The 14,829-nt window shown below is 38.5% G+C and overlaps 1 protein-coding gene across 7 annotated transcripts in view; it reads right to left on the reverse strand.

Moving 5' to 3' along the window:
• The window catches only part of FHOD3 (formin homology 2 domain containing 3), a 717,939-nt gene that overhangs the window by 222,517 nt on the left and 480,593 nt on the right, over positions 1-14,829 (reverse strand). For all 7 annotated transcript variants that reach the window (XM_020985701.2, XM_020985700.2, XM_020985699.2 and 4 more), the window contains exon 8: positions 1,910-2,004. In XM_020985701.2, coding sequence (XP_020841360.1) covers positions 1,910-2,004 — 95 coding nt within the window. The remainder of the gene's footprint in view (positions 1-1,909; positions 2,005-14,829) is intronic.

Consider the following 14,829-nt stretch of genomic DNA (forward strand, 5'->3'; position numbering starts at 1 on the left):
TGGAACAGAAAGTCAAATTTAAATAGAGACCAGCAACCATTTTAGCTTACAATGGAGTAAGATAGCAGCACCTTGGATCTAGAATATGGAAAGAAGTCAAGAAAAAGAAAATCTTATGCTGTCCGACCTACTATCTCCCTGCCCTCTTCTTGAATTAATTTCCATTTTCTTCTCTTTGGGGGTGAGGTCATTTATGTTTAGGTTTTAAAAGCTGCCTAATACAAAGAATAAGGGAATCCACAGTGATAATTCCTACTAAGATGGGAATATGCTGAGCTCCAGTGGCTGAGATTAAAACCTGTCCCCCTCCTGAGACCTAGTTGCCAGGATGGGGGCCATTACAGCCAAAGGGCATCTTTGGATTTATAACAATAACTTAATAGAGGATGTGGAAGAGTAGGCCAAGTGGAAGCATAGAATTCCTGGCTGCCATTATAATGAGGGACAAGGAAGAATACGAGATTCTTCCCTCACTATAGATATGCAATTTCAAGTAGTCAGAATTTACTACACAATGCAAACTAAAATGTTCTGAAGGTCTTTCTTCGGTCTCATAGCATTTTCTAGGAATAAACTGCAATTTTCCGTTTTTAAGAAAAATTCTTTTCAACAGTATGATCTTGGGATTTAAGGCAGTTACAAAATTATTACAATCGTTATTTCATGTTAGAGGAAATCAGTAGATACTCTGATGAGCCCAATCACACTACTGATTGCATCGATGTCTTCTTATCCTACGTTATTCCTATCTTTGCCTTTCCATAAGTCTTCCGTAGAGAATCCACTCAACATGCTTGAGATGTTCCTCTAATTCTTTTCATTAGGGGCAGGAATCAGTGCAACACTCAGGTTGTCCAATTGTTACCTACCTACTTTCTAGCCTCATATTTCACTAATCTTTTAAGCCACTATTTCAAGGTGTTTGTATGTATGTATATATGTGTGTAATATACAAATTAGTTGATGATAATGAATATAAGTTAATTAATATACAATATTATTGTGGATAGTATGTATTTTCTGTCTACTCATAGTCTTTTGTATGGGAACACTGAAAAGAGAAGTGACTTGCTAATGCTATGAGAGTCTAGAATGGTGTTTACATTTTAAAATACAATTAAACTTTATTTTAAAATGTAAAAACACTTCTTACCTCACAGGCCATTCAAAAGAGGGCTGCCATTTGGCCCACAGGGCATTGGTTCCTGACCTCTGCATTGTACCATGCTTCTTCTGACAGGCAATTTATCATATCATCATATCATATCATATCATATCATATCATATCATATCATATCATATCATATCATATATCACATGACATATGCCATATCACATATTATAATGTATTATGTCATGCTATATCATGTTATATTATATATTATGCTAAATGTCTTCTCTCAGGCTATTAGAAGGCAAACAGAATTAATTCACGTTTTTCCTAGAATTTCCCTACTCATTCCTATTCCTATCTCTCCCTGCTTAGATCTTAGCCATCCCTTAAGGCCCAGCTCAAATAAAGCCTTCCCCACTTTGCAGTCATTCCCTTCCCCACCACCTAGAAGTGATTTCTTCTTCTCATGACCTCTTAGCACCTCATATCCATTTCATGTGCTCATTCTATTCTAATATATAGTTCATTTTTCTAGATTTATGTTTTTTTTTCTTCTTCTACCAAACTGTTAAGTCCTACAAGAGCAGGAACAGAATCACTTAAACATTGCATATGCTTTAGTGCCTAGCACAAGAAGGGGATGGAACCTAGTAGGTTTAGGTTCTTAATAATTTTTGTTGAATGAAGGAAGGAATGAAGTATGATTTATTAACCCTGTGTTCTTACCACAGTGGGAAGAGTTATCTGGTTTGGCTCCTATTCAGATGGTGAATTTCAGTCTAATTGTGTACCAACCTTATTCACTAAAGTCATGGCATAAACCAGCAGTTCAGTGTCAACCCCATCTTTCTCTTCCAAGATCTCCATGATATTAGACCATGGCTTGACTCCTATAAGAGAAAAGCAGTAAACATTAGAAATAATTATTAATGTTTTGATTTACTGTGTTTGACTTATATTACAGAATTTAAATCACACGTCCCCTAAAGCAACAGCACCCAAAACAGTGTCTTCAAATGAAATTTTCAGAGGCGCACGTTTCAGTTAAAATATGTTATGATGAAAGTAAGAGAAGCCCCAGGTTAAGGGTGGCTCAAAAATTCCAAAGGCCTCTGATTAGAAATTATACATTCTTTTTGCATACCATAATTCATAGAATCACAGAATTTCAGTGCTTGAATGGAACTCAGAAGTCATTAAATCCATGTGCTTTACTTCACAGAGGAGGCCCAGAGAAATGAAGACATTTGCCCTGAGAGAAGTCATTATTTTACTATTATATTAATAACCAATTATTAATTAGGATCCAGGCTTTTATTTCCTCATTCAGGGCCCAGCTCCCGTAGAAGGTCAGTTAATCTCTGAAGGACATAGCTGATTGATGAGGTGTCTTAACCCTTGGGGAACTTGCTCCTCAATCTTGGGCCAGACCCTACCCAACCAGAGTAGGAGGGAGTATAAACAGAATCCAATCTGGGTGAGTTCTTGCCCCAAGGAGAACAGCCCTGTCCTTGCACCTCTCCATTAGAATTTAGGGTGACCCAGCTCATGAAGGAGAAAACCAACCAGAGTGGTCTGGATGGAGATGAATTCTCCTGTCCAAATTGCTGGAAGTGGTTGAGTCTCATGATCAAGCCTTATTCTCAGCAGGAGGAGCTGAAGACTTCTAGTCCACCTCCTCATTGAATGTCCACCAATCTGGGCTGATTTTCACTTGCTAGGGCACCTTCTTTTAGAAAGGTATTTAAAACATTCAGTGTCTCCTTTGGGGGTCTTTGGTTTTCTGAGAAAAACTACGGATCATCAATTTATTGATTATTAGCTAGCCTAATTAATAAATTGATTATTAATTATCCAGAAACTCTGTCGCTTGGGTTTTTCATTCATCACAGCCCACAGAGAGTAGGAGACACATGTGGTAGAGCCAGGGCATACACCCAGGGCTCCTAATCCATTGCTCCTAATCCATTCCTCTCTAGTTGTCCATGTGAATCTGAATCATTACAGTCTATCTAGAACTGAGGAAGGTGGGGAGTTTCTGAACTTAGCACTTTTCATTCTGCTTCTCACTCTTGGACTGGGAAAAGTTCCTTATCCACTGGTACATATTCTCACTTTGGAGAGCAGAGACACTAATGCTGGCTGACTTCTTACAACCATCATGTACCATGGTTCATAGAATCATAAGAGTTTACACCTGAGGGGATGTTGAGATATATAGTCCAATTTAACTTTTTACCAATATCATAAAACTGGTTAATAATGACAGGGATGAGTGGGTGTGAGTGCATGGAGATTGAGAGGGGAGGCAAAGGGGAGTCAGGGTGGGAGGACTCAAAGCCACACCTCTTGATTTATAGTCCAGTGTTCTTTTCCTTATACAGTGCTGCATCTTACCTTTCTGAAAATAACATATAAATATTAAGTGTCTGTTTTAAAGTAGGTGTGCCCTACTTTAAGAAAAGGTCACATACAAGGTTTATTACAGAATACTGTATTTTACATTAAAAATATAAGCTAATGAATGGGGAAAATATTTTCCAAATCCAAGTTTACAGAACAGAAAAATTAGGAGCTGATTATTCATACTAGCCAATAATCTTTCCTTTAACAAAAGGATTTAATACTTCAGGCTACATAAATCATCTCCTTCCAACTATGCCTCCCCTCCCCCCCATTACACCATTGTGAATGCCCTCATTAAATTTAAAATACAATTTACCAAAAACTAATTCACTTGCCACTTTTAAGGACCATATTTAACTAATTCACATTATGTCAGTAAAACTACATATTTATAAACAATGTCCAAACCCTCAAGTTTGGTGTTTTAAAAGAAGGAAGACATGCACTGCTAGAAGCTTCTGATTCACCACAAGAACTAGCCATTTACAGAAGGTCAGTTACTTATCACCTTCCTACCTACCTATTTCCTTCCTGCCTGCCTTCTTGCCTCTTTCCATCCTATCTCCTTTCTTTCCACTGATCCAACAAATATTTGTAGAACATCTGTTGTGACTACACCATGTCAGGCACTGTGCTATACAAAGCTGACTATGATGAGCCTCTGCCCTCAACTGTAAGAACAAATCATGGTAGAATACATATATCAATAGAGCACATAATAATAACTCACATTTATACAGCCCTTCACTAGAAGTGAAGCCCCTCACTAGAGATGTCCTTCCAAGTTCACATCAGCCTATTAATAAGCACTCTTGGGGTCTGAATGTCCAATCATTTCCAAATCCACCTAACTGAACTCTCCATCTGTACACCAAGGCATCATGAGAGATTTAGTCAAATGTCTGGCTAAACCTGAGGCATACAATGTTTATGGAATTCCCCAGTGCTCACAAGTACTATCTAATTATATCTTAGATTTCAGGGGAAAGAGAATTGGGTGATTTATTGTCACCGGATGTAGGAATTATCAAAGAACCATAGCTTGAAATTCAACCAAATAGGGAGGGAGTTGCTTCCAGAATATGATACCACTCCTGTCAACAAATTCCCACATGAAGAATAATTGAAGAAAAAGGAGCTATTTATTCTGGAGTAGGTCTGGTTAAAGAGAGACTTGACAGTTATCTTCAAATATTTGAAGGGCTGCTGTGTAGAAGACAGAATCAATGGTGCTCTGGATTGTTCCTCAGAGCACGACTAGGATCAACAAGTGGAAGGTATATGGAGACAATTTCAGTTTAATGAAAGAAAGAACTTTATAACTGCTGGAGAAGTCCAACAATTGGATAAAACCAAGGATGTGCTGAAGCCAACTCAAACTAACTCGTCAGAACCATTGTTGAATGTTCCATGTGAGCCCTGACACCTCAGGAAGTGGCAAATGCTACACACCAAGGCTTGATTTATTGTTTTGTTGGTCATTATAGAGTTAAGAAAGGGATGAAGAAAATGGGAATAATACAGATTTAACATAAAAGTGTGTATGCATACATTTTTTTTCAAAGAGCCAGTTGGTAAACATTTACCAGCACACTGTTGTATAAAACTTAAAAAAAAAATTTAATTATTTTGAATTATCAACAATCACTTCCATAAGCTTTTGAGTTTTAAATTTTTCTCCCCCTCCCTCCCCACCTCCCTCCCCAAGACGGCACGCAATCAGATATAGGCTATACATATATATTCCTATTAAACATATTTTCACATTAATGATGTTGTAGGTAAGAATTAGAACCAACAGGAGGAACCACCAGAAAGAGGAAACAAAACATAACAGGAGAAAAAAATAGCAAATGGCATGCTTCGATCTGCATTCAAACTTCATAGTTTGTATAAAACTTTTTTTAAAGTAATTGGATTCAAATCGCTGTTAGGGTTCAAGCATACTCTTCATGGAAATACTTTGGATGTATTGGGGATGGGAGGATTTCTATCCTTGGAGGGAAGTTAAATTAGATGATACTTAAGGTCCTTTTACTACTATTACAAAATAACAAAATCCACAAGTAATATCCAACTCTGAAAGAATGACTTCTCCCCAGCTTCTCTTCTAAACAGAAAAATATTTTCCCTATCCATTATAGTTTCAGCAAAAAAAAAAAAATGTGATATTCCATAATGGACTTTTCCAGTTCACAGAATCATTTATTGAGAGCTGAAAGGTCCCTCAGAGGCCTTGTAGTCCAACCTCCTAATTGCATTCATATGCTCCTTTCTATCATGGTCGACAAGCAATGATGGCAAGTATAATCTGCAACCTACTCTGTCCTGGGCGCTTTGAGAGATACAAAGAAGCATTAGACATGGCCCCTTCCTTCAAAGGGCCCATAGTCTAGATAGGGCAGGCAGGAGAAAGGCAAGTTACATGAAAACACAGATATCAGTCACCATGTACTAAGAGCTAATTGTGTGGAACAAACATCATGGAATTAAGCGGTAGAATGGCTCCTTGGGAGATGAGTATAATCAGGAAAGATTCTTGGGATTGGGGAAATTTGAGCTAGGTTTTGAAGAAAGCGTAAAATTTATATAAGTAAACAGAAGGTAGGGAGAACATTATGGGATGAAGGATGGGGGGAATAGGATGGGGATTAATTAGGTGTGTCATGCTTTATAAATAATGAGAATACTGGTTTGACTGCAGAAAGAATTTGTGGAAAACAGTAAGAAATAAAAATAAAGAGAATGAGAATAGGCAATATAGGGCACTGAACACCAGGTTTATTATTTGAGACTTTATTTCATAGGTAGTACAGAGTCACTGAAGATTTCTAGAAGGAGCTATGACCATGTAAAATTGATTTAGGAAGATGAATCTGTCAAGGGTATGAAAGAAGTATTAGGACATGGGGACACTAAGAGTAGAAAGATCAGCTGGGAGGCTACTGAAACAGTTCAAGAATTTGTTGATGAGGGCATAGAACAGGGTTAGTGAATCAGTCAACAAACATTTGTGAAGTGCCAATTGTGTGCCAGGCACTGTGCTAAGCACTAGGGATACCAAGAAAGTTTAAAAAAAAAGCCAGTAGGGTGATGGCAGTGGAGATAAGAAGGAAGGAAATGAATGAAAGGGCTGTTGAGAAGTCAAAATAGGCAGAAATTGGTGAATTTGTGGAAGAGAGACAAGAACGAACCAAGGTTTTGAACCTGGGTAAATGAAGGGATGATGCTACCTACTATCAATGGAAATAGGAAAACGTATAAGGAGGGAGCTTGGGAAAAAATTGTAGTTTGGTTTTAGACATAACAATGGAATAGCCAAGTGGAAATATTAAGCAGGCAGAGAGAGAATGAGAACAGGAACAAAGTCAGGGCTGGTTATATAGACTTACATATGATCTGTTTTAGTGGTGATATTTGAGGAAGAATTGACATTTTCAATGTACTTTTCACATGTTCCAAAAACATGTGGAACAGATTTATTCAGTTCAAAGAAGATACATAATCAGTTAAAAAAAATCCTTACTACAATATCGTCTTCCTGTGGTTTCTAAATGAAGGGTAAGAAAAGAAAGGGAGGAGTGAAACAGATCAGAAGGGAGATTCCAAAAACTTCAGAACATTACATTATTCGGAAGGACATATACATACATGTACAGACACTCCATATATACATACATGTGCAGAGGTTTCATACATACTTACACATAAAGATGTCCCACACATACATATATGTACAGATGGTCCATATATACATGTATGTACAGATGTTCCATATATACATATATAAATACATGCACGCACAGCTCCTCCCTTGTCTGACAAGACAGCCAAATGATTCAATTGCCAAACACTATTGATTCTTCAGCAAGGCAAGATTACCAGAAGACTTAATGTCAAGAGATTAGAGCACTTCTCAGATTGGGAACAGTTCATCACTAACTTGGAGGGAGAGCTGAATGAACACACAGCTGGCAAGAGTGGAGCAAAGGAGGAGTAGGCAGCTTTCAGAGATTTGGTGTGTGCAGCATTGCATTTACTCTGTGTCAGAACACTCACAGACATCAAGTCTGGTTTGACAAAAAAGACAGGGAAATGCAAAAGCTGATAAGTGAAAAAATAAAAACTCCACAGGGTTTACCAACAGGATAGTTCATCCATCTCTAAGAAGGCAGCATTTAAGTCCATCAAAAGTAAAGTACAAGTAAAAGTAAAAGTATAGTAAAAGTACAAGTAAAGTACAAGTGAAGCTTAAAGAGATGCAAGATTCTTGGCTCAGTAAGAAGGTAGATGAAATTCAGTTTTATGCCGATAGTAACAACCCAAAGCACTTTTATGATGCCCTGAAGGGTGCATCTCAACTACTCAGTGCTGATCGAGCCACGTTGATTAGTGATATGAACATGATCCTGGAGAGATGGCTGAACACTTCCTTAGTGTTTTCAACAGACCTTCATCAACCAATGTGGAAGCCATCGACTGTTTACCTCAAGCTGAAGTCAATCTCTTTCTAGTCAAACTTCCAATGAAAAAGAGGTTTTGAATGCCATTAGACTCCTCTTATGGGGCAAAGCAACTAGTACTGATTCTATTCCAGCTGGGATTTACAAAGCTTATACAAAAAGCCATACAAAAGCTGACTGAAATCTCCCAGGTTATATGGCAAGAGATTTTATCTTTCAAGAATTCAAGGATGCCTTCATTGTCCATCTCTATAAAGGGAAAGGAAATAGATTGTCCTGTGACAATCACAGGGGGTCTATCTCTTAGTCATTGCTGACAAGATTCTTGCCAGAGTCCTCCTTCATAGGCTGATTCTTCACCTGCAAGATGGTCATCTACCTGAGAGCTGATGTGGCTTCAGAAAGGGCCGAGGAAAGGTTGGTATTGTGTTTTTTGCCTGACAACTCCAGGAGAAATTCCAAGAGCAGAACAGAAGTATGTACCCTATGCTGGTAGATCTGACCAAGGCATTTTATACTGCCAATCATGAGGGCTTATGGAAGAGCATGGAAAAATTTGGTTGCCCAAAGTTCATCAGTATTATATCCAGTTCCACAATAGCATGCTAACATAGCTTCTGGATACTTGCTTTCCTAGTCACTGGTGGAGGGACTTGCTTGCTCCCATACTTTTTAGCATGATGCTTTCAGCAATGTTGTCTGACACCTTCAATGAGGATGAAAATGGCATCAAGGTCAGCTATCACACTGACAGTAAATTATTTATCTTGAAAAGGCTACAAGCCAAGACTAAAGTGGAAGGAGAGCTTGACCTCACATCAGGATATCATTTTGGTCTTCTTTGAGCATGAAGGACAACAGTAAAAGTACAAGTAATATGTGCAGATGTTCCATATGTACAAATATACATACATATATACATATATAGGTCTTCTCTTACTTACAACAAAGTCAAATGTCATCTCAACCCCTTACTCTTTTTTTTTAACTTACAAAATAACCACATTTTATTCATCTTTTAGTTCGTCCAAAGCTGAAAATAACAAGTCCTACAGCTTAGGAGAAAAAAACAAAACAAAAGCCTCTCTCTCTTTCCTAAAATCATGGGACACAGAATGATCTGTTCTGGAACAAGTGAGCGCAGAAGACTAGGAGGGGAGATGGCAGGCAAAAACCCCTCCCAAATACTTAAACATACAAAAAACCTGTTCAACAGAAACTGTGATAAATATAGGACAATGCAAGACAAGTAAAAATGAAGAACAGTGACCAGTGGCTGTGTTGTCTTTCTTTCTGCTCTTCCTTTCTGTCCCTGAAAAGATCTTCTAGGATACTGAACAGTAACTTTTCTCACCTAGAATCACTGTTGCTTCAAAACAACCCTTCTAGATTTCATTGGGAATTGAATGTGAGTCACAACTATTCCTTCTTGGATGAGAAGTTCATACATAAAAGCAACATTATTTTCTCTTGCCTACTCTGTCGCTTATGAATTTGTGGAAAAAAGTGGGACAGCAAGGCAGGTAAACACTCTTTGCAGATAGCAGGAGGACCTTGCATGAGTCAAGAAGGTAGGGAAAATGACAATTACTGAAGTTGCTGCATGGAGCTTATGAATTATAACAGCCTTTAGTAACTGCTAATTGCTCTCAAAAGAACCTTTTCTTGAGTACTGCAAGAACTGGGGAAAGGATTATGGCAATAGGGTAGGACAGGAGGAGAGACTAAGCCTGCTGGTCAGGATCCAGGATGCAGGCAATGCTCTATATACCACGCTATAAAAAGGATACCACCTTTGAGCTGCCACAGAATCCAGGTGGCTTAGAACTCAAGCCCCTTGGAAATGGGTTACATATGGGTATCATAATCAGAAGCCAACAAGGTCCTCCTGGCAGAGGATATCAGATAAAAAGAGAGGAAGGAAACTATATTAATAGCTGATGCCTCCGGCCTTCTTCAAGACTACCTCTTCCCTTGGTGTGGGGCCATTGATTAGTGTACATCATGGTCTCCAGGGCTGGTGGACCCTGGAATTCACCGAGTACATTGGTCCATACAAAATGGCCCCAAAACCCATGAATACATTGGCAAAAAGTCAAAGAAAATCAACCTCTTACTCTTACTCATCTTACATATAGAGTCAGTTGCCAAATCCTACTGATTCTTCAGAGCAGTGGATGGAGTTCAAGCCCCAGAGTCAGAAGGACTTGAGTTCAAATCCAGCCTTAGACACTTACTAGCTGTGTGACCATGGGAAAGTCTCTTAACCCTTTTTACCTCAGTTTCACCATTAATAAAGAATGAACTACATCTCTCATATCTGTCTCCTTTACTCCACACAGCACAATCACCCTGGTTTAATCCCTCATCCTCCCATGCCTGAACTACTGCAATCACCTTCTGATTTGTCTCACATCTCTCCAGTCCACTCTCTCTCAAAGCTGCCAAAGTGACATGCCTAATGCTGACCATGCTCTTCCCCAGCACGATAAACTACAATGGCTTTCTTTGTGTCTCTAAGATCAAATAGAAACCTTTCTGTTTGGCATTTAAAGCCTTTTGAAACCTGGCTCTAACCTACCTTTCCAGGCTTATTACATATTACAAAGTGACGCTCTTGGTGTTCCTCCACGTGAAGCTCTACCCTCTGTCTCCATATTTTTGCACAAACTATCCCCATGCCTGGACTGTATTCTCCCTCATCTCTGCTTCTTAGAAAATCTTGCTTCCTTGTTTCAAGTATTACTTTCTATGTGAGACCTTTCCTATCCCCACCTCCTTCCCACCTGCCAGTGCCTTCTCTCTTAAATTAAATGATCTTGTATTTAATGTGCATATAGTTGGTATGTATATATACACACATATGCACACACATGTATACATATATGCACACATACATATATACAGGTTGCAACATTTATATACCATATGTGTGTATACATGTCTGTATGCATGTGTATATACATATATGCATGCTACATACATGCACACATATATACATACATTTAGTTGCTCAGTCATTCAATCTTTTTTGTTGTTGTTCTTGTTTTTTAGGCAATTGGGGTTAAGTGACTTGCCCAGGATCACACAGCTAGTTAAGTGTCAAGTGTTTGGTCTGAGGCCAGATTTGAACTCAGGTCCTCCTGACTTCAGAGCCAGTGCTCTATCTACTGAGCCACCTAGCTGTCCCTCAGTCATTCACTCTTGTCTGATCTACATGACCCCATGGACAAAAGATGCTAGGGTGGTTTGCCATTTCCTTCTCCAGTGTGCCCCTATTTTACAGATGAGGTACTGAGGCAAATAGGGGTTAAGTGACTTGTCCAGGGTCACAAAGCTAGTAAGTGTCTGAGGCCGAATTTGAACTCAGGTCTTCCTGATTCTAAGTCTAGTGTTCTATCCACTGTGCCACCTAGCTGCTATGTACATACATACACTTAGGTTGTTTCCACCTATGTGATATAAGCAACTTGAGGGCACAGACAATTTCATTTTAGCTTTTCTATCATCCCTACAACCTAGCAAATAGTAGGAACTTAATAAATACTTATTGATTGATTATGTTAAGTGCTGCTATTTGCAAGAACAGGATTTTAACTTAGGTCTGCCTGACCCCAGCCTAGCATGTGGAAGGCTAAGAAGCAAACATACATATGCACAAACATGCATAAATACATATCACTTTTTCTCCTTTAATCTGAACATATTCAAGAATGAACTAAATGGGCCAATTTAATTCAATTTTTCCTCAAGCTGTAGAGTCATAGCTGATATATCCATTACACAATTATGATTTGTAGCCTTCCTTTATCTCAAACAATCTTTAAAATTAAACTTTGTTGTAAGTTAATTAAAATTAACTTACAGAAATTGTCAGGGTTGAGACAAAATATTTCTTTCATTAATTTGTACAGTGCTTTGCATATAGCAGGTGTTCAATAAATAATTACTGAATGAATGGATGAGTGAGTGAGTGAATCTTTAGACTAATGGCCTGGACAATGCTTTTCTACTGAAAATTCAGTGTCCTGGAATAAGGAAAGGAAGAAAAATGAAGATCAGGTAAATTTTGTCTTCTCTCTCTCTCTTTCTCTCTCTCTTCTCTCTCTCTCTCTCTCTCTCTCTCTCTCTCTCTCTCTCTCTCTTTCTCTCTCTTTCTCTCACATGCATGCGCACACACACACACACACACACACACACAGCCCCTTTATCTAATCATGGTACAGTAGAAAGAGCAATAGCTTTGAAATCAGAAGATGTGGCTTCAAATCCCACCACTGGTGCTCACTACTAGTGTGACATTGAGGAAATCATTTAATCTCTATAGACCCCAGTTTCCTTCATTAAAAAGTGAGGGGATTGAACTAGATGACCTCTTATGTACCTTTGAGATTTCATACATAAGGTGAAGCCCCCAAAGCTTCAGTCTTTCCAAGAGTTGCCTCTCATCAAGGTTGATGTCACCGACAACCTTCTATACCTCTGCAGTACTTTAGAAGCAATCTGATCCAACCTGCCCATTATGCAGAAACTATATAAAGTTCATATGTAAGTTACATATAAAGAAACTAAGACACAGGGAAAAGTTACATGGTGTCACCAAAGCCACCGGAAAGTCAGTGGTAGGCCTTATGCTAGAGCTTAAGTCTTTTGATTTCCTGTTTGATGTTCGTTCACCTTTCTATATTTCCCCTTCAAAAAATTCCTCAGGTTTCTTTCCCTCAAACTCAGAACCAAAACTTTCTTCTTCTCGTCATCACTGACCCTAAAGGAAAATAAGATATTTGGCAAAATGTCTTTTACATGTGTTTGTCTATGTTAGCATAGAAGCTAGTCGGGGGCACATTCCATGCCTTTCAGCATGATTGATAAATATACCGTAGGCCTTTAATACATATATATTTCTACTATAAATAATAATGACATTATAGTCTGATTTTTTGCATTCACTAGCTTCCATGCTGCTTTGTACTTTGCTTTGCATGTGCAGATATTCTAAAGCTGGAACCACAGATGGGATCACTTGGATGGAGAGCTGAATTATGATTTTTTTTTCCTGTTAATCATGTGTGGTACACATGTTTAAGAATTATGTCATATCTCATCGCCTTACATTTGAATGAAAAATGGCATTTCTTCAAAAGCAGCACTGAACCTAATTAGTGAGCTCCACAATTTATGATTAAAATTCCAGAAGAAGCCATTGCATCTGGTCTGTCTTACATCTGATAACCAAGATCTTATAGGTTAATGAAAAGGGCTTGTCTACTTTGAAAAGAAGGGGACTGCAAAGGAGACTTGGATTCACTGAAAAAAACCATAGAAGGAAGAACTAGACTCCCTCTGGTGACCTAGAATAGGATTGAGCAGGACCTTGGATGGAACTTCAGGGACCATCAAGTCCAGCCCCCTTAATTTACAAATAAGTAAACTTAGACACGGTGAGGTTAAGTGATTTTTTTCCTTTACTGTCACATGGCCAGTAAACGTCTGAGGCAGGATTCCAACCCAGGGCTCCTTGACTCCAAGTTTGGTCCTGTAACCACTATCAATCAATCAATATTTATTAAGCACCTATTATGTGCCAGGCATTACCTAGCTGCATGTGCTCCCCTGGGGATGCATTATTGTTCTTTCTCTCCCGTCATACCTACATGAAACAAACAAACAAAACGTATGTTTTGGCTCTCTGATTTCATTGGTACAGTATTTCATTCAATGGTGTAGATTGAAACCTCTTCCTATCTTCTCATTCAGTGGGATTTTTCTTCTCATAAGTACCAAAAATCCAGTCCAGTTCAGTCCAACCAGCTTTTATAGGAGCCTACTTACTATCTGAAAGATACACTATTATGTGCTAGGGATACAAGGTCAAAACAAAATAGCCCCTGCTCTCAGGGAGCTTACATGTTACTGAAATGTAAGCTTTACAAAGAACCAGAAGCCTTTCTAGAATTCTTTTAGTATTTCAAATATATCAATGTGACATTCAACTCTCCATCTTTTTTCTCTTATTATCTGTATGTGACCAACCAGCTGGTTGCCTCATTTTCCCTGTATATTTGGCATTAATAATGTCTTCTATACACTGTTTTGCCCTGTCCCTCCAAAAAGAACCAACACAAAATTCCTCCCTTGCTACACCACAGTAGCATGGAGGCAACCCTGGGTTTTTTAAAAGTGATGCCAATGGAATGGAAGGTCTGACAAAATCTACCATGATAGAATGAATTGTAGTACGAATCTGGCTTCAGAATGTGTCTAACTAAGTACAGTGAGGGTCATTAACAGGCAGCAGACCACCAACTTCTCAAGGGGCACAGTGACCCACAGACGGACAAAATGATTAAGGGCACAAAACAAACAAAAAGGGAAAAACCCCACCAATGAAATGTGTTAGTCATCAGGATGCACTAAGGACTAAATCAAATCATTTCTTTCACATCTTCTTCTTAGTTAAAAAAAAAGTCAAGTTAATTAAATTGAGTGGGTTTTTCTTTCTTATTCTTCATTCATTTGTTCAGCAGATATTTCATGAGTCTCTACTATGTACTCTGATCACTTTGTTTTTGCCCTTTCTCACATGTATTGCTCTCCCCCCCCCCACCCCACCCATTGGTTTTCTCCTTAGCTGGAACCATAAAATTAACTTTTCTTCGAAGCTGATTAAATTTTTCTTTTCTCTCTTTTTTTTTGAGGGGCAAGTCTCTCTTTGAGGTGGAGAGAGCCATCTTGGAGGATTTCATTTCCTCTGGGACTGTTCTTTTCTTTTCTTCTGTTTAGAGACTCCTTATTTATTTAATGGTTCTGTTTATTTACAAAGCCTAAAATTTCCAAAAAGAGGTG

Source organism: Phascolarctos cinereus, unplaced genomic scaffold (assembly GCF_003287225.1).
Source record: "Phascolarctos cinereus isolate Bilbo 61053 unplaced genomic scaffold, phaCin_HiC Scaffold_4;HRSCAF=312, whole genome shotgun sequence".
Taxonomy (NCBI): domain Eukaryota; kingdom Metazoa; phylum Chordata; class Mammalia; order Diprotodontia; family Phascolarctidae; genus Phascolarctos; species Phascolarctos cinereus.